Source organism: Neltuma alba, unplaced genomic scaffold, assembly GCF_004799145.2.
Source record: "Neltuma alba isolate B1F8T4 unplaced genomic scaffold, ASM479914v2 tig00011132_pilon, whole genome shotgun sequence".
Lineage (NCBI taxonomy): Eukaryota > Viridiplantae > Streptophyta > Magnoliopsida > Fabales > Fabaceae > Neltuma > Neltuma alba.
The window spans coordinates 55,624-74,901 of NW_021635868.1; the positions used below are offsets into that span (position 1 = coordinate 55,624).

Here is a 19,278-nt window from a genome sequence, read left to right on the forward strand (position 1 = left end):
AATTAATAAAATAAATATATATATTTTTAAAAATGTCGGCCTACCCAACCCTGGTTAATGGAACCAGAGCCCTGCTGCTCATGCGGACCGCTCGTGAAGCCTTAAGTTCCACGGGATGGAGCGTCGGTGACTCGGTTTTGGACTCGTGCGAGTTAAGAGCGGGTGAAATTTAAGAGCGACTGGCATATAAAGCATGGAATCCCGGTGCAATGCTTGCGCCAATTGAGGCTTGAGAGAGAAAAGAAAGGGCGAGGGGGAGAGAGAGAGAGGAATGGTGGATTCTAGCGATTCAGTGTCGGTGGATATTGAGGCGATCTCTCCCAAGGCTAAGGTATTGCAGTTCATGCATGTATGATACACTTTCAGATGATAATTGATGCCTTGCCTTTGACTGTCTTTCTGTATGCTGAGGAAATTGTTACAATGAGGCATTCAATTCTTGAAGCAATGTGAAAAGGTTGCGGCAGTAATTATGATATAGGAGTTTGTTTTCCTGCATTCAGCTTCTTGAATAAACTTTACGAAATCTCCTGGTTCTCTTTTATGTTTGATTTTTTGGTGGCAGGCTCTCTTCAAATGTTATTTCCTCAGTAACCTACTCTAGCTATTATGAATCTCTGGAAATTTGCTAGTTTTTATTTGCCTGTTCTAGCGTTAGTGCTAGCCTCATTCTAAGTTCATCATTGTGTTCAATACATTTCTTTCTTTCTGTGGAATGTTATTATTGCTTTTGATTAAGAATGGCTTCAGTATTTCTGACTGACGTCCTAACCTGTTCGCTTTGTCCTCTGCTGACCAAGAATACTTTCCCTTTATCATTCTGTCCCATTTGAAAGGTTTTATAACAATTGTTCCTCATCCGCTGGATACAGCAAAAGGGAAGTTCTTCAATTCACTGTGGTTCTCATGGTTTTCGATTCTGGAATTGATCACCTATTATGCGGTACTCCACAGGATATCAGAAAACATTTGACTTTGATGTCAAAAATACTGTGGTTCTCCTAGTCCTTCATACAGGCCCAGGGTTCCTTATTCCATCCATTTATTAATTTCTGGTATTCACTTATTCATTTTAATATATGTGAATTATAAAAGTTTTGGTTTGGCAGGTTTTGTTGTCTTAGTCTGAAAGTAAAAGAAAAAAAGAATGGTATAACTCCACATCATCTCTTCCTCTTATTTTAAAATGAAAATACATGTTACCTAAGCATTATAAAATATTTCATTGGGTGAATTAATGGCTTTCATCTTTAAAACCTTGGTCTTTGTAATTAAGGGGAACTTGATGTGCTTGGATTCTATCATTGATAGTTATTTAAATTTTCTTAGTTCTTACTCAAGGTATCCTTAACATGCAATCGCCAAATCCAGGATTTTCCTGAGATTTGCTTCTTAACATGTTACTCCGGCTCTTCCATGTCATACGATCGGATATCGACGTGTTTTCCCTATTTAAGTGAGTGTAGCTAAAGTATTTGGATGTTTTGGTGAATGCTCACACATCTTTACAACTGTTTTCTCTCATGACCTTTTTCGCCTCCCCTTTTGTGAAGGGAAAAAGTGTCATCACACTTGACGTCTTGTCTATTCTAATTAACTTTGTGAATGGGTGCTGATTGAAATACTTCTGCAGGAACATCATGTAAGAACGCATCATGGTTCCGTCTGTGTTTCGGTTTATGGAGACCAGGACAAGCCAGCACTTATAACGTATCCTGATTTGGCTTTAAATTGTAAGTTCATCATATTTTGGGTTATAATTTGAGTCCCTTTGGTTTCCTCTTATTTTTTTCACGAAAAGACTACTCTAACTGATTTATTTGGGCCATTATCACATCAAATATAATTAACTATGACTGGAGTTTTAAAAATCTGTGAGCTTTGAGTAATTAAAGTTTGTGCCATTATATGTATCAGAAATTTGAACATTTATTCTTCTATTTTTCTCTTCTTTTTTCTTTTTAGAAAAGAAATAATATTGAATATCTCATCCAGGTTTTTGCTTACTGGAAAGTTTATGGTTACTTTAAAACGATCTGCGCATGGAACATTAAAACACGAATGTTCTGTCGTGACTTTTATTAAAAGGTTTTGTGGATTTTTGACATAGTGTTTTTGTGGACGAACTAACAATTTAACCTTTGCTTTATCAGATGTCTCCTGCTTTCAGGGGTTCTTGTTTTGTCCCGAAGCGTATTCCTTGCTGCTCCACAATTTCTGCATATATCATATAAGTCCTCCTGGGCATGAGGTCTCTTGCTTTATGTCTTCAAGTGATTCAGTTGCTTGATATTTGTGTCCAAATTCTCCACTATTATATAAATGTCTTTATTTCTGCATTTTATAAGAAAAGTATCTGGTTTCTTATCTCTCTCTCTGTTTTTTTTTTGGAGAACTATTGCAGTTGGGAGCTGCCGCAATTGATCCTACTGATCCAGTGCTTTCAGTTGATGACTTAGCTGATCAGATAGCTGAGGTTCTGAATTTTTTTGGGTGAGTGCATTTAGTCTTGACTAGTAATTGTTTTCTCTTCAGTATGATTATTAAATATGCTCCTTATTTTGTGGTTTCCTTTACAATATTGATATCTGCAACATCTTCTGGAATAGATCGAAAGCAATGGTTTTTGTAACTTTTTGCAACTGTGCCGAGAAGCTGATCTTTTCTTTCCTTCATCTTGGGAAGGCAACCTGACTCTCTCTCTCTCTCTACAGTCTTAGTGCAGTCATGTGTATGGGAGTAACTGCTGGGGCTTATGTTCTTACCTTATTTGCTGTAAGTTATACTCTTCAGTTTTTTATTCTTCGAATTGGCTTTAAGTTTCAATAATGGGATTTTTCTGATCCTTCTAACTTGATAATAGATGAAGTACAGACAACGTGTCCTTGGTTTGATACTCGTTTCTCCTCTTTGTAAAGCACCATCTTGGACAGAATGGTTGTACAACAAGGTTCTTTTTCTAAACCTAGAAAACCATCTATATAAATATATCTTGATATTTGCTGATTTTTTTTTATTAATATTTTCAGGTGATGTCAAAGTTGCTCTACTTTTATGGCATGTGTGGAGTGGTAAAGGAGTTACTGCTGAAGCGGTATTTTAGCAAGGTACGGTTATGCTTCCAAAAGCATTATTCAGTTTTCACTGTTTTAAGTGAGTTCAAGTCACTAAACTTTAAATCGGGGATGATAGGAAATTCGAGGGAGTGCTCCATTACCAGAGTCAGACATAGTTCAAGCCTGCCGAAGAGTTAGTCCTATTATTCTTTGCTCTCTCTACACATATAATAAGCTGCTAGTTATAGAGGGCCTAAGTGATAAATGATAGCTGTAAGTTGAAAGCTGAAAACACTCTGATTCTTTTTAGAATTTCTTTTGACAGTCCTTGGATGAGAGGCAGAGTTTGAATGTTTGGAGATTCCTGGAAGCTATCAATGGGTAAGATCCACATCAAAATAGCAGCTGTCTTCCTGGTGAAAAATGACTACTGCTATCTTTGTTTTTAGTGTTGGTAACTTGGGGGAGAGTGCATTTGTCTTCAAGATTTTAGCAATTCATAAGTTCACTGATCAGAAATCGAATATATTTTGTAGCATGCATGGGTGGTAATTTACTGATAATATTGCCAAATGAATATGGCCAGCATCGGTTGTAGTTCAGCAAAATCTTGAATAGGAGAATGCATGCTTATAGCTTAAAAATACACGTCCTTAAATATCTATTGGCATCTCGCAGGAGATCCGATGTAAGTGAAGGATTGAGAAAATTGCAGTGTCGATCCCTAATTTTTGTCGGTGATATGTCTCCATTTTACGCTGATGCTCTCCATATGACTTCAAAGTTGGACGGTCGATTCAGTGCCTTAGTTGAGGTGTGTGAAATAATTTCATTCCATCTTAATCTATGATGAGATCGTGTGCTTGACGAAATGTGTGAGATTTGAGATTTTCCTGTGGAACTACAGGTACAAGCATGTGGGTCAATGGTAACAGAGGAACAACCTCATGCTATGTTAATACCAATAGAGTACTTTCTCATGGGATATGGTTTGTACAGGCCATCCAAGCCAAGTGTCAGTCCAAGAAGTCCCTTGAGTCCATCATGGATTTCTCCCGAGCTTTATTCACCGGAGAGTATGGGTCTGAAATTGAAACCCATAAAAACACGAATTTCTGTGGAAATCTAGAAGTAGGTGAATGAGCTTGCCGATTCGCTGCTCTTTCTCGTGTTTGTTGTATGAGTTTGTAATTCTGTGGCTGGTTAGAGAGCTGGTGTATTATGTGGATGCAGAGTATTGTAGATAGGGGGAGTTAAGAAATCGAAGCAAGAGACTTGGGAAGAGCTTAGTAAAAAGCAGATATAGCCATTCTTTCATTTGTAACCATACGTTTTAGTTTACAGGTCTGAATAGGTGGGGGTTTAAGCTTTGGAATTATTGTTTCTGGATAAATAAAAATATTGAAGTTCTGATTTTACAATTGTAAAGCAAACATGGAGAGCACTGTAATTCCTGTGCTATTTTGTTGTCTTGTCACCCGCGGATCATATTGATGGAATATTCAGTGTCGGCACGCAATTTCTTTATTCTTTTTTAATATGCCTATTGTCGCCATCTTTAGTTGCTATCTGACGTTTGAACGAACATTATTTGATTCGATGTGGACGCCACAAGAGCAAGACAAATCAAGGAGACAAGGACTTGGTAGACAATAGAAAATCTCAATATGTCGAATCAAGCTATTTACGAAGATTTATTTAGCAAGATATTCCATTTTCAATTGCCAATGTTTCGTCCACAGATAAGAAACTGCCAAAGGCGAAACTCGTCCTCGCTTGGGGAGGATGAAAATGTACCGATGGGAAATACATGAAATCGCACGGGCCAGCACTTGAGACTCCCTTAACGATTTCTCCAGCCGTTTGTGAAAAGCTCAAATTTACTTCTCAAAATCCTAATATTAAAAAATCAATCAAGGATGTACTAAAATTTATATATTATGTATTTAATGTCATGAAAAAGAAGACATCTACTTGTCAAAATTCAAGGATGGGATAGAAAATTTATATTCTATATAAGAAATTTAACGGATAGTCGAGTTTCCCCTTTGAGGAGCTTTATGGAACCATGAATATGAAACTTCTTTTTTTTTTGGCCAGAGTAGAAACATGAATACAAAACCATGTTTCAGGGCAAACGAGTTTCCGAATTTCAAGGAGGTCGAGAAAGCGTAATTAACCCCAGACGAGAATAGATTGACCAAAGAAAGAAAGAGTTAAACCAAAATAAGCAATTATGAATGTAGTGCTATTTACTGATATTCCTTTCTGTTTGATACAGGTCTTGGACAACCATGAGTGGAAGTCTACTTTTCAAAAAAGACTCTGCAACTGCATCCCGCCCCACTACACAGAGCATCATGCACAGCTCCTGTGTCGAAAAAAGGCCACTTTCTTCATATTGTTATGCGACTTTCTTTACTTTGAATTGGTAGTAAATCTTTGATTGCCCAGGCGTACCCTGCTGCTTCTGTGGCTGCTCTGCGTGCCCTCTTCATTTCGAAGAGCCTTTCTTCTGTTCATTTCAGCGTGCATTTCCTCAATCAAAGGTTTCCACAGCCTCACACGAGCATTAATGAACCAGTTTGATACCTTGTCATCATCCACCCAAATATATTAGGATTCAGATCATAAAAGTTTCCAAACAGCTTAAACCACTAAATGGGAGTTTCAGTCCTGCGAGACGTGTACCTGGCTTCTCGTCAGTCCACTTTTTACTGCAAGTAACTGCTTCTCTGCATCTTTTGGATACCTGAAATTTATCACATTAAATTCAAAACAGCACAGCCTCCATATGCAATGTGACCATTAGAGATAGGTGATAAACAAGAAAACTCACGGATGGAGGAAATTCTGAAACATCCAGGCTCGTAGGACAGAGACAGATCGTTCTGGCAAGCCCCTTTGGGGCCTCCATAACTGATGCCCTTTTCTTTTCAATTGCTGCAGGGCCCAGTGCTTTTCGATGAATAAAGCTTCCGTAGACCTTTCCTTCTCTTCTTCTGAGCGGGAGTTGTTAAATCTTTCTCCCATGGAAAGGATATAATTGCTTATCCTCTCGCGCAAATCCTTGTACAGCACAGAGATTGTCTTAAGGGCAAAATGAGTATGAACTTGCGGGTCCAACTCTGTAGCAGCATGAAATGCGGATACAACAGTATGTATCTCATCCAAACACTGATTATATCGACTGTCCACCTGTGTTAAAAACAAGCATAATTATTATTCTGTGAATTTTGATTCTGGAAATAGGAAAGTCAAGAATCAAGATCGAATGATGTAACCGTAGAATGTACCATCTTACCAGCTGTAGAAGTGTCAGAAGCCGGGATTTCTTTGATTCAGCAGCATCGTGTCTTGCAAATGAAGAATTTGCTTGAGCTTCAAACATAGAATCTGCATTGTGATTTGTTGTCTCTGTCATGCTCCTGAATGGAGAGCTGAGGTTGATATATTCCCTTCTGCTCTGGCTCTACTGCAACCAGCTGAACAATTTATCTGTTCTATATTTTCAAGTGAATACCTTGCAATTTGAGCAAGTATTTCTTGAATCCCAGCAAGATATGCGGACCCCAATATTGCTTGCGAAAAATTCACACGTCTATTGGAACCCAAACTCCTAGAAACCCCCTTACTGCTACAGGAGGCTTGTTCCAAGCTATCAGAACTCACCTCTGAGCACTGACCTGTGGTGGGAGAGGTCGCTAGACTTAATGAGAGCTCATTCCTGAAATTTGGGTAATCATAACCCTGATGGGTCAAGTTTGCAGCATTTGAAGATGTCCATCCGTTTGGATCCAGGTTCGCTGCGGACGAATAGGTCAGGAACCTAGTATCATACCCACGATCTCCAGAAGTTGGAAGCAAAGTGTCTGAATTATCCTGCCAGTTGCTCAACATATATGGTGCCAATGCCTCCAATGAACAGACTGAAGGAGTCAAAGCTGCTGATTTTTCTAGGCTCTCTTCAAGACCAAATCTTGCAGCAGGAGTGGCAGCTGGGGAAGCAGGAGAGATTGTGCCTCCAGCTCGTTGATCTTGAAACACACTGTTGTTTCGGGGACATGGGTTTCCAAGTGAGGCATCAGCTACAATGTTCTTCCCTTGGGATGGAACCAAGGAATTAGGATGAGCAATGCAGGCAGGATTCATTAGAGGAACATCCAATTGGAGACTACTTATGAGTTCACCTTGCATTCCAGCGAGCATTGAAATTCCATTCATGATGCGGGTTTGGTCAAATGAATAGCCCTGAATGAGTGCATTTGGTGTTTCATCTAAGACAGCGTAACTTCGGCCAGCCGTATCCATTGGAGCACCAAACATATCATTCTCCATCACTCTGTTTGAATTCTAAGGAGTGTTTTCTTTACTCTCTCCTAGAAAATGCATGCTAGCTTACTATAACAATGTATCAAATCCCATCAACGCTATAAAATGAGAAATAACTTCAGCGTCCAAAATCAACAGAACATCTTTTCAAAGTTCCATGTTGGAAATAAAATGAAACACGAAAGGTGGAATACTGATGAAAGACTGGGTTGAGACGACTATCAACGAGAGGAAAGGAAGGAGTACGTGGTCAAAAGGACGCACGTGAGAACAAGTTCACAACCTACCTTCCCCTAAGCCAGGCAAACCCAAGCCTTGCAAATATTTCACAGCTGATTGCCAGCATATGCAGTTGTCCAGAGAGAACCTATTAACAAAACATGAAAAAAAGAAATTAGAAAAGTCTGGTTTTTTAGTAACAAGGTTGTCAAATTCATCCCTCTGGTTTTTTAGTAACAAGGTTGTCAAATTCATCCCCCGAAAAAGTTTTAATAGCTATAACCAAAAAAGCAGCAGCAAAGAACTAAGCTATTTGTTTTGAAACAAGAGAGGAAACCAACCACAAGTAAACATGTTAAACCAAGAAGGCCAATACCACAAGTGCGTTGGTTGGTTTTTTTGCATGCTTTTCATTCCCCTCAAGAAGCCAAGACCCAAAAAACAAGGATCTTATTTTCGGACCCCATTAAACCCAGAGCACGTACTGATCTAGCTACAAAAAAGACTATTCTAAATGCAATGGGAAGAAGGGTGTTTGTTTGTTCAATTAAAGGGCCGAGGGAGAAAGAGAGAAAAGGTACTACGAATAGAGACAGAGAGATAGAGACAAACAAGGGCAATGGAAGAGGTAATAATAAAAGAAAGAAACAAGAAGGGAAGGAGAGTGGGGGGAAGGAGAAAACACAACGCCCTGTGGTGCAAGGCCACTCATTTGTGTTGCAGGCTTTACTGGGCCATCTCTCTCATGTCTTTTGTCCTCCATCACCACCTCCTATTATCTGCTGCTCTGCAATCATCGCAATCAAAATATCTGGATTCTCTCTGTTGCAACTTCTGTTTGTGGCAGGGGCTCCCAGAAACATTTTTCAGACAAAGCCCCTTGCTTTTGTAGCCTGTTTTTGAAAATACAATAAGGTAGTGTGATGAGAAAGATGAGTGAATGGGGTTAAAATGTCCAGTGCTTTTTCTTCATGGCGTAACAACTAAAAGCGCAAGGCAATTGATATGTGAAAGGAGAGATAAAAGGCAAACACTCTCAGTGTACTTTTCTCGGGAGTGGCCAAACACAGAGGGATCAAGACGCTGACGTAAGCAAAGCTAAAAAATGACGACAAAATTTTTGGAAGGAAAGATATTTAAAAAATTAAATAAGTTAATTATTTATAACAAATATATCTTAATTTATTAAACATCTTATTTAATTATGTATATTAAAACTATTTTTAATAAGAATATTTTGGACAAAATATTATAATTTGAGAGAAAAAGATTATTAAAGTACTATATTTAAGATTAAATTTAAATCCAAGTAGTTCTTATATTAGAAATGGAAGGCAATAACTAATTAAAGTATTTGTTTTGATTTTAAATATAATATCTGAATTTATTTTATTTTTTAAATTTATGAATTTTTTTCTAAAGCACTTCTGAGACATAGTATAAAGGGAAAAAGACAGAAAAATGCTACTTAAACTTCATAATTTCCAAATGGTATGTTAAATTTGAAAAATGCCACTTTTTGATTTTTTTTGAAAAACCTGTTGTTAATCGCTATACTAAAATTGTTAATAAGATTATAACGTTGTTAACGGTTATATTGAAATTGTAAAAATTTTCAAAAATTGTTTTTCCGTCACCGGAATTTGTTGAATTTCTCAAAAAACCTGTTGTTAATTGCTATACTGAAGTTGTTAATAGCATTATAAAAGTTGTTAACCATTATATTGAAATTGTAAAAATTTTCAAAAAAAATTTTCCTACCGACGGAGCTCCTGTGACCGGCCGGCCAGTAGGGGTTGTGATATTTTAAAATAATATTTAAAATAAAGGGCAATTTGATTTTTTCTTTTCACATAATAATCCAATTTGAGACCAAATTAGGATTTTTCAAATTTAACATATGGGATTATGAAGTTTAAGTATATTTTTCTATCTTTTTTCTCAGCATAAAAGGAGTTTTGTCAAGAATAATTAAATAAAGTGTTGTAGAAAAATTAATAAATAAATTAATTATAAAATCAACCATGCGTCTGTTATATTTAAGATGTGATGGGGGGTTTTGAATTTTGATGGCAGGCTACAGAACCTACGCCTGCTCTGTTTGCCGTATGATCCGATCGGGTGGTGTGGCTAAGTAATGTGATGTGTATAGTGGTTAAGTACGATGGCTCCATCTCTCTTCCCAATCCTCAGTGTGGAAACAGAAGCATCAGGTTCTGTTCATATCCTGGCGTCATCTTTCAGCTTTCAACCGTCATGTATAGTCTTTCCCGTGAGATCTCATTAAAACTTTTCCCCGCCTTTTAATGGCCAGAGAGATCTTGCCAGAGCTTTCAATGCTTTTTTAACCGGAAAACTGGTATTTTAAAAAATCGGCTGGTCATGTTTTTTTACTTTTGATGAACAAGTTTGATTGAGAATATATTCAGTGCATTTGAGTTTATTCTTTCTTTTCTTTTTTTTTGGTTACCACATTTGAGTTTATTCTTAAATAAAATATGAGTAGATTGAATTTCATTAAAAAAAAATAGTTGAATGATGCTTGGTAAAGGAAGGAGACAAAATCTCTCAAAACATCAATTTAATGATTACTAAATTATAAGTTGTAAATCTTTCGTACTTTTGTAACATTTTTTTTTTATTTGCTTTACTTGAGTTAATGGTATTCAGTTTCTACTTGAAAAAAAAAAAAGGTCTGCAAGCACGAGGTTTCATTAAAACTTAAATATCTTATCTTTAATTGATGCTTCTAGATTTATAATTATCTGAATTAGTATTTGTAGATTACTTTTTCAGAAAAATCTTATGGGGGCCTAACTCTTTTTGTTGAAAGAAAACTCAGTTATGTCACTGACCAAGAATTTCTAAATTCAAGTGGCATTCCACGCCTTTTCAAATGGGCTTTATATCCATAAAGATCAAAGGGAGCGGTTTTGTGTGTGAAGTGCGGGCAAATGGGTCCCAGCTCTCCTTGGCGGAGGGGGCTTTCAATCATCGAAGTCAAAGGGGGAAAAAAAAAAAGAAAGAAAACTCAGAAACTTTCTTAAAATTTGCTCAGTTGGTATAAGTAGGCAGAAATTAGGAGCTGGTTCAAAATTCGAACCTTCCATGTATAAGAAAACTGAGCTAGTTTAGTAATTAAATTTAACATCGAATATCAAGTTTTGAACTTCTAAAAAATAACTACTTCTGGTTTTAATTATAAGAGTTAGTTGACTGATTTGAAAAGATTAAGAAAAAAATTAAGTTAGTTATTTGTAATAATATATGTTATATTTCTTAAAATATCCTTACTGATTAAGTGTATTGGCTATAATTATCATTATTATGAGGACTGTCTTAAAAAAATACATAAACATGAGAGATAAAGTGAATTCAGATCTTGTATTTAGAACCAAAATAAAAATCAAATAAGATCTTATATTAAGGACTGAGAGTAGTAATATATATATATTTTTAAAAATAATTATTTTAATTAACTTATTGAATATGTGTGAATTAGAAGTTGAGTACGGTAGTACAGACAGCACATGACTTTTGTGGGCAATAATTATGCCTGAATATTGGTGCACAAATTATATTATTGAATTGGATTCAAAATACTGACAAGTAAATAAATTTAATTTTTATACCTGATTTAAATGCTAGAGTTTCTTCTCCCCAAAATGGCCTACAGGAGGGGCGTATTGAGTTTGGACTTTTTATGGTCTGGTGAACTGCTTTGATGTTAACTGGATCCCCGGACCCCATCAAATGATACAAGCCAATCTTATTTATTAGCCCTCATTCTTAATATAAAATTTATTTTAATTTTTAATTTAAAACTATAATTTATTTTTTTTAAATTTATTCATTTTTAAAGTAATTCTTATAATAATTGTATATGTGAAAAATTCTATCGAATAGCAGTTTTAACTAATACACATAATTGAAAAAGTATTATAGAAAAAATAACATCTATTTATTATAAATAATTAACTTAACTAATTTTTTTAAATCTTTCTAAATTGGTCAATTAAGTCTTATATCAAGAACAAGAAGTAGTATTCAAGGGTATGGATCTTTCTTTATGGTATTGGACTAACAAGCCATCATCTAGAGCCACGTGTCAGAGTAGTGCCCATCGCTCTTAAAAATTTCAAGCCTGATTCCTCCGCTGTCTTGTGGGCCTTGCTTTTGGAGAAACGGTTTATGGTTGGCTTTGAGCCCAACCAATGTGGGTCATACGGCCCTTTTCAGCTCGGTTCGGATCAAAAGAGCATCCTAATGCCTAGAATCTCGAGTGGCCCATTCACTGGTGGTTAATGTGAATACATCACACAGTGATCTCTGCCTGTGAAGCATCTGTGAAGGAGTGTGTTAAATTGCAAGCCGCAATATGTGTCTGAGAGAGAGAGAGGAGTGTTTCAGATTCACATGTTTGTTCACAAGATTGTTCACTTTTGTTGAGCTCGCCTTTGATTTCAGGGTCGACATTTCGGCCGTACCAACAGGTTTTTGATCCCACTGATCTCCCCAGACTCCAGCACCACCACTCGCTGTGTTTGGGATCACAGTCCGCCGGAAGGTGGACAGCCACCCATGCTACCTCCAATTTTTCTTCATTTAACATCTATCTCTTTTCTCAATTTGTCTTCATTTGATCATTTATACTACTTTTAACTGAACACGTCATTTTTTTTAGCTCATTGCCATTCAATCTTCGTATCAAAATTATAAACTCTCTCTCTTCTAACTTCCTCGAAAGATTGAAGTCCAATCTAAATCGTCACTTGTATTTCCAAACTACTTCTCCATATTTGAGTACACGGAGGCACGAACTTCCCACCATGAAAACCCAGGTGCAGCCTTTGTCGTTATTTAATCTACGCGCATGCCCCTCAGTCCACACGTTTCTCTTTCTTCGCCTCTCAAGTATTTAATATTCATATGTGAATTAATTTCTAGCTGTGCAGAGGGCGGACTGCGAATTCAAAGCTGGCCCTGGTCCCCCCCCCCCCCCCCAAAAAAACAAAGACGGAGAGAAGAAGACTGTTAAAGAAATGCTTCCTGCAGAGATGGGGAAGCCTGCATTATATAGCTTTTTAGGACCCATTCCACTGTAAGGAACTTCAATCAATATAATAACCTATGCTTATTATTCTTGGTTAGATAAACATCAACCAATTATCTATTGAATTAAAAAAACAAAAAGAAGTCGTGGCCACTAAGTTATTTTATAAAAATCGTGAAGCCCAGGACGACGAACTGGAGTTGTCCCCGCAAACTAATCACCTAATTTAATAAAATTTACATATTATATTAATACTAAGTGTCTAACCGAACTCCTATAATCTATATATAATATGTAATTATATTATCCTGGGGAAAGAAAAATGAACAGGAAATTGCAGCTGCAATCATTACGGGCCCCCGATGAGGTCAAGCACGATGACCGATGGATCAGATTGCACTGTCTAATCTTGAGGAAGCGGTGTGGCCATGGCCACGATCCCAAGTTCTGCAGGTTGAGCTTTACCACTGTGTCCACAAACATCTTTGTATCTTCTCCGGTATTTCCCTCCGGTATGTCCACGACATACGACTCCAACACGATCGTATGTACCTTCCCCTCCTTCTCGAACTCATTCACCGACGTGACGGACCGGTAATTCCTGAGCCGATGCTCGCCGCCGACAACCCTAAAGCTGAGTATGTGCTTGCTGTCGTCCAAAATCTCCAGCCTTTCGGTGCTCGTCGACGCCGGAAGGCCGGAGACCACGGTGACCTCTCGGATGCTGCCAACGCCGCCGTCGCCCTGCATGTTGCAGCCCTTGATGAAGTGCTTGTACTTCTGAGGATTCTCGAAGCTCCGAACCAGAGGCCAGACTCGGCAGGCAGGACCCTCGATTCGTTGGGTTATAATGGAAGTGCATGTGTTGGGAGAAGGCTCGAATATGTGGTATTTTTGGATGATGGGTTCAAGCTCTGCGAATTCTTCTGGTGTTAGACCCTGAGGGCGAGCTTCCGATGATGCCATGGATGACTCTGGCCCGCGTGGAGTTCAAGCATGCAGAAGAAGAAGAAGAAGAAGAACTGAGGAGGAAGAGAAGGGAGAAGAACGATCATACGGACGCATCGCATGAGCAAGTGTGTGAATTTATCTTTGGGCATATGCGTATGTTTCGTTTTGGACCCATATGCCCTGGACGTTTCTGTTTCATTAACGCCACCGAGGACCAAGTTTGGCTGTCCTTTAATCAGCTTTTAGCAATTTATTATGAACCATTGGGCCATTCGCTCTTGCTATTTGAGGAAAATCCGGCTCTTGACAACTAACACACCATTTTAAATAATTTATTTTTCTTACAAGCCATCATCATCGTATACTCAAACTAAACTACATTAAATTTTGACTAGCCTAAATGATTTTTCTATACTGATAATCACACATCCTCAAACGTGATAGACATGAGATTTGAAGTGAAAATACGTGCCAATATTGCATTTTGCAGCATATAACCTTTTTCTTGTGTGAAATAAGCGCAGAGCTGCCTTTGTCTGTCTTCCAGTTTGAGAAAGGGCAGATTCGCTGGGATGGATTATATAAAAGATAAGCGGAAGGCCATTCTTTTGAGGCCGCATTTCTTTTTCTAATTAATTTATTTTTTGAGCAATAATTATGAACTGAGCGAACACCGGAAGTGCACCAGTATGTTGTTTACTTTAATTTCTTTTCAACAATTTGTCTTGGCTCACTAATTCCCAGTTTAGAAAGGCCATTGATATGGGGAAAAGCAGAAGGGACAAATTCGTTGTTTCTAATAATTAGTCTCTCAGCTCTGATTAAAAAGGAAAAGGATTCTTAATATTCTTCACATGCATAAGTGTTGGTGCATAACTAGAACGTGGATTTAGCTTTTTCCCCCCTCAACACCAATATAAATAATCACATGAGAGAGAGAGAGAGAAGAAAATGGATGTGGCATTTCCAATGCGCTTCAGTTGGTAGATCTTTATGGGATGCACCAGTATATTTATATATAAATAGAAGGAAGGAGAGGTGGACCAAGATTAAAACTGTGATGATATATACAGGATGTGATGGGCTGCTGCTGCTAACACCATACTAAACATATTGTGATTATGATGAATTGAGGAGTGGGATAAGGATGGAAAAGGGAGAAAGGGAGGGGGCGGAAGGGGGAAGAGGAGTCGCAATCTTTGAAAAGGGATGAATGTGGGCGGATCATGTGAGCAGCCCCGAAGCAACCCCCTCTTCGCGTGATCCATACTTCACTTTGCAGGATTCTCCTTCCCCACTTCACGTGGACCCCACCAACCCCCCCCCCCCGGGGACCCGCACAAATTTCCCCGCGCACATTTTTGTAACTGGAGAGATTAATGATAATAATAATAATAATAATAGTAATAAGATAATTAATAAGAGTGGTATTTAGGAGCAGTGTTGCTTCCACACAAAGTTTCGCGAGGCAACAGAAAATGTCCAGCTTTGCATGTATGGCTGTATCTGGATACTGCAGCCACTCAACCTCTGTCACTTTCATATTTTCTCTCCCCCCCCCCCAAAAAAAAAACCTCCTAGCTGCCGCCTTTAATTGTTTCCAAGCAACATCCTCCCCCCCCCCCCCAGATTTCTCTGACAGGCCTCTGCGTGTGTGAGTGTGTGTGTTTGCTGGCCTTCGTTTGTTGCTCCTTCAACGACCAAACGGTATTAAAATATTACTGGCATTATCTATCACTATCAGTTCGTGGAGATATAGAGAGCACCGATTTGGAAAAATTGAAGTGAAAGGCAGTTTGAGAATGAGAATCAGAGAGGAAATTATTAGTCCAGAAATCCTTGAGATGTGAAAGAGCACGAGGTAGGTTGGTGTTTGGGCAGAGAACCTCAACTTCAATGTTTGCAGTTCAGAGGTTTCAATTTATAGTGGAGGAGAAAATTAAAGCAGAACATGTATGGGCGGGGGAACATGCACCTCGAACTTGTAAATCTCAACCTTCGCTGCTTCCAATCAACGTCCCACCTACTCTCCCTTTCAGTTTTCACATGCCTCTCTGCTGTTTTTCCTATTTCCCAACACCTGATAACCAAATTATCAACACTTGGCCATATTTAATAATAGTATTATAGTACACACTCTTTTTTGAATTGACACTATACTACTTGGTTCATTCGAATTGACTCCATCGATTCGCATCGTAATGTGATCAGCTGCATAACGGGCACTTCCAGCGCTCGGGAATCGGTTTTCAATCAAATTTTGACTTCCATCACAACATCAATGTACTACTCCCTCTAATTCATATTATAGGAGCTATTCCATACCAAAAAAATTCTAGCTTTTTTTATATAAGATTTTTTATCATTTTAATAAGATTAAGTCTGTTTTCGTCTATTCATATTTAATGAGGGTAATAAGAAAATATAAATGAACACGTGATCATAAATTTAATATAGTTGATGAGGACAATATTAAAAATCAAATTTTATGACAAATTTTCATGCTTTTAACTGTTCTTATTAATATGTGAGAATTAGTTGATGAATTCTTATAACAAGTATAAAATAAAGTATTAAAAAAATATCGAGGAAAAAAAATACCTATACAATTGTGGAAGGAATATTTGATCACGTGGCTCCTATTGGCTATCTCCCATTTGGGAGTTGTTTGGTAACATGAAGAAGTTTTTTTGAAAAGCACTTTTTTTTTGTAAAACGAGATAACTCATTCATATATTTACTTTGTATATCACACAAATATTTTTAAAACTATAGTTTAGTTTCTATCTAAATATCCCCTGTTGACGAAGACGTGGGCTAGCTTTTGCCACTTTATACCGTACCTGTTTTCTTGTTGCTGTTTCGAATGTTCTTGCCTGGCAGGCCCGGTTTATACGTCTTGTATTGCTGGGTTCTTTTGGTTAAATCCCATAACATTTAAATCTAACATCTTAATATAGGACATCATATTATTACATAAAAACATGATACTATCTCGGTCCTTAGTACTGTTATAAAAGCTAGTTAATTAATTTGAATAAAATAAAAAAATTAATTAAGTTAATTTTTTGTCATAAATATATGTTATCTTCCTTAAAATATACCTGTTCATCAAGTATATTAGCTAGGACTACTATTAATGACTATTTTTAAAAAATAGATAAATATGAAGACAAAATGTACTGGAATATTATATTTAGGATCAAAATAAAAGTCAAACTAACTCTTACATTTAAGGTAGTATATAGGTGGAATATTCTTATCAGATTTAACTCTCTCTCTCTATATACATATATCGAGGTCAATTTTTTTAACTATATATATATTCGGCTATTTGCTGCTGATTAACTAGAAGAAACAACGAGGAACCTTGATTCTGGAGCATGCGACTCATATTTGCACCCTTATGCAAACGTTTGATCAGGATGCAACTGTTGTGGTGAAGACATTGAATCAGGGATCGGCTTGCCCCGCCGGGACGCCTCTGTCGGTTTTTGGTGGGCCTCGTTGGATTTCGCCCAGCCCAAGTTGACCAAAGCCTTGGCCCTCTTTTCATTTATTGGTTTTGCTCTGTGCGATGGCAGGAAAACAACGGTTTTTGTTGCAGATGAAAAAAACGAACAAATATTTGGAACACAGAGGATGTCATATATTAGCAAGAGTCAAGTATTATCAGGTTATCGGTTTTCAACCAATAAGAATTGATCCGCTTAGTAAGAAACTAACTCATAACTTACAAAATCATGAATTCAAATCCTATTACTAATATGAAGGTCTTGTTAGTGGGTAATTTGTAAATATTTTATGAGCTTAGAGTCATGCCTTGATCTTAGTAAGCCTACGAACCCAACTCATTTAAATTTTTTTGTACAAAAAAAGGTGTAGGTTTTTAAAACAAATATTTTTTTTTTAGAGTTTAGACTTTAGGGTTAACAAATTTTTTTTAATATTTATATGAATTTGTACTAAAAATCTCGTGTTTAAGTAGCCAAGTGTCCTTCCACTAAAATCAACGCCTATTGGTATTAATCACTTAATTATTATTGAATGTGAAGCGCATGGGTAACAAATTGCTTTTTATGATCATTTTATGAAATAATGTATTATTACCTAAAAGTTAAAACTCGATTGTCAGACGTCAGTGCACTATGCCCAACTCTCAAAAGGTTTTTCGGTCTGCGCTGGATGCTTAGATGTTGACGACCCTGCCATGTCATACGCAGAAAAAATTATGATATATATATATATATATATATATATATATGTGAATATACATGAATCTGGGTTTTTTGAAGGACGATTTTAAAGAGAGATGAAACATTAAGCAAATGAAGGTCGTTCAAAGTCGGAGGAGCACTGGAAAGCAGCATAAAGGCGACGAGGGTATAATAATAAAAGTAAGTTAAAGTGCATGAACTTATGTTCTCAGCCACCCAATTAGGAAGCTTGGAAATGCACTGTGATATAATGTATGCTGTGATTTGGGGCAGCTACCATCAGAAAAATGCAACATGACGAAGAGTAATTATTAATTAATGAATTAAATTAATTAAGGATTTGCGTAATCTATCTCTAGTTTCGCAAGTCCAAACATATTACATTTGATTCTTAATATAAGAATTAATTAACTAATTTGAGTAGATTAAGAAAGTTTGTTAAGTTAGTTGTTTATAATAAATAAGTATTATTTTTCTTAAAATACTCTCATTAATGTTAGCTAAAACTATCATTTGATGAAACTTTTAACATGTATGTGTAATTATTATAAAGATTACTCTTAAAAAATAAATAAATATGAGAGACAAAATAAATTAGAGTCTTATATTTAAGATTAAATTAAAAATTAAACTAATTATTATATTAAAAATTGCAGGTAATAACTCAAAACCAGCCGCATTTTCTGTGATCCATTCCTCTGCTTCATCTAATGCATGTGCTTCCCCCTCAAAACCTCAGTTAACACACGAACAACTCCAAGCATTCGTTCCCCTTTTAATTACGTTTGCAAACTCAAGTTTGATTCAAACTTAAATTTACAAACTTTAGTCCTATTTATACGGCCTATCATCAAATTTCTAAATATATCTTCCACCGGGGGGGGTGATTTCTCTTAAAATAATTAGAAATCAACACATGTAAGAAAAAAACAATGGTGAGTGACGCTGAGGAATCCACTCACTTTCCAACATTGAAAAAGAAATGAAAAGAAATGCTGACGTAAATATGGATTCGGAATTGTAATTGTAAATTACACGAAAACCAGAATACGCCGCCGGGTTTCACAAAACTGCATATTCCAAAACGCATGCTTTGTGCATTTTACCACCTGATTAAACTTGTTTAATGACGAAATCCTTTTTCCTCCTTTTTTTCTTTTTGAAAATTACTTTGTCGATTGTCGATGGAAGCGCTTTATCTTGCATAAACCTTTTTATTTTTATTTTTATGTGAAGTAGAAAATAACTCATTTTGGGTTAAGTGGGTTAATTATTGGATTTTAATTTTGCAAAGCAATGACGTCATCAATCATATGACGGCTCACGCTTTGCACCTCCCATAAGAGGTAGTCGTGATAAACAAATGTTTTTAATTCCATATTTTCATACACATCAGCCAGAAAACTTAACAAACAATAGAATATTAGAGTAGTTAAAAAGAAAAAAATGA

At 36.8% G+C, this 19,278-nt stretch overlaps 2 protein-coding genes and 1 pseudogene across 2 annotated transcripts; 1 reads left to right on the forward strand and 2 right to left on the reverse strand.

Moving 5' to 3' along the window:
• The first annotated feature begins 169 nt into the window (after positions 1-169).
• Positions 170-4,583, forward strand: LOC114761724 (protein NDL2). Its single transcript, XM_028951151.1, has 11 exons — positions 170-331; positions 1,634-1,733; positions 2,154-2,251; positions 2,405-2,493; positions 2,715-2,775; positions 2,864-2,950; positions 3,030-3,107; positions 3,193-3,249; positions 3,382-3,437; positions 3,735-3,870; positions 3,964-4,583. The coding sequence occupies exons 1-11, from the start codon at positions 272-274 to the stop codon at positions 4,183-4,185; spliced, it is 1,044 nt and encodes a 347-aa protein (XP_028806984.1). The 5' UTR covers positions 170-271; the 3' UTR covers positions 4,186-4,583.
• A 689-nt stretch (positions 4,584-5,272) lies between these two features.
• On the reverse strand, positions 5,273-7,954 carry LOC114761726 (homeobox protein ATH1-like; annotated as a pseudogene).
• Positions 7,955-12,963: 5,009 nt separating this feature from the next.
• LOC114761731 (abscisic acid receptor PYL2-like) lies at positions 12,964-13,856 on the reverse strand. The gene has a single exon (XM_028951157.1). It carries the CDS (start codon positions 13,624-13,626, stop codon positions 12,964-12,966), a length of 663 nt encoding a protein of 220 aa, XP_028806990.1. The 5' UTR covers positions 13,627-13,856.
• Between the last annotated feature and the right edge of the window lie 5,422 nt (positions 13,857-19,278).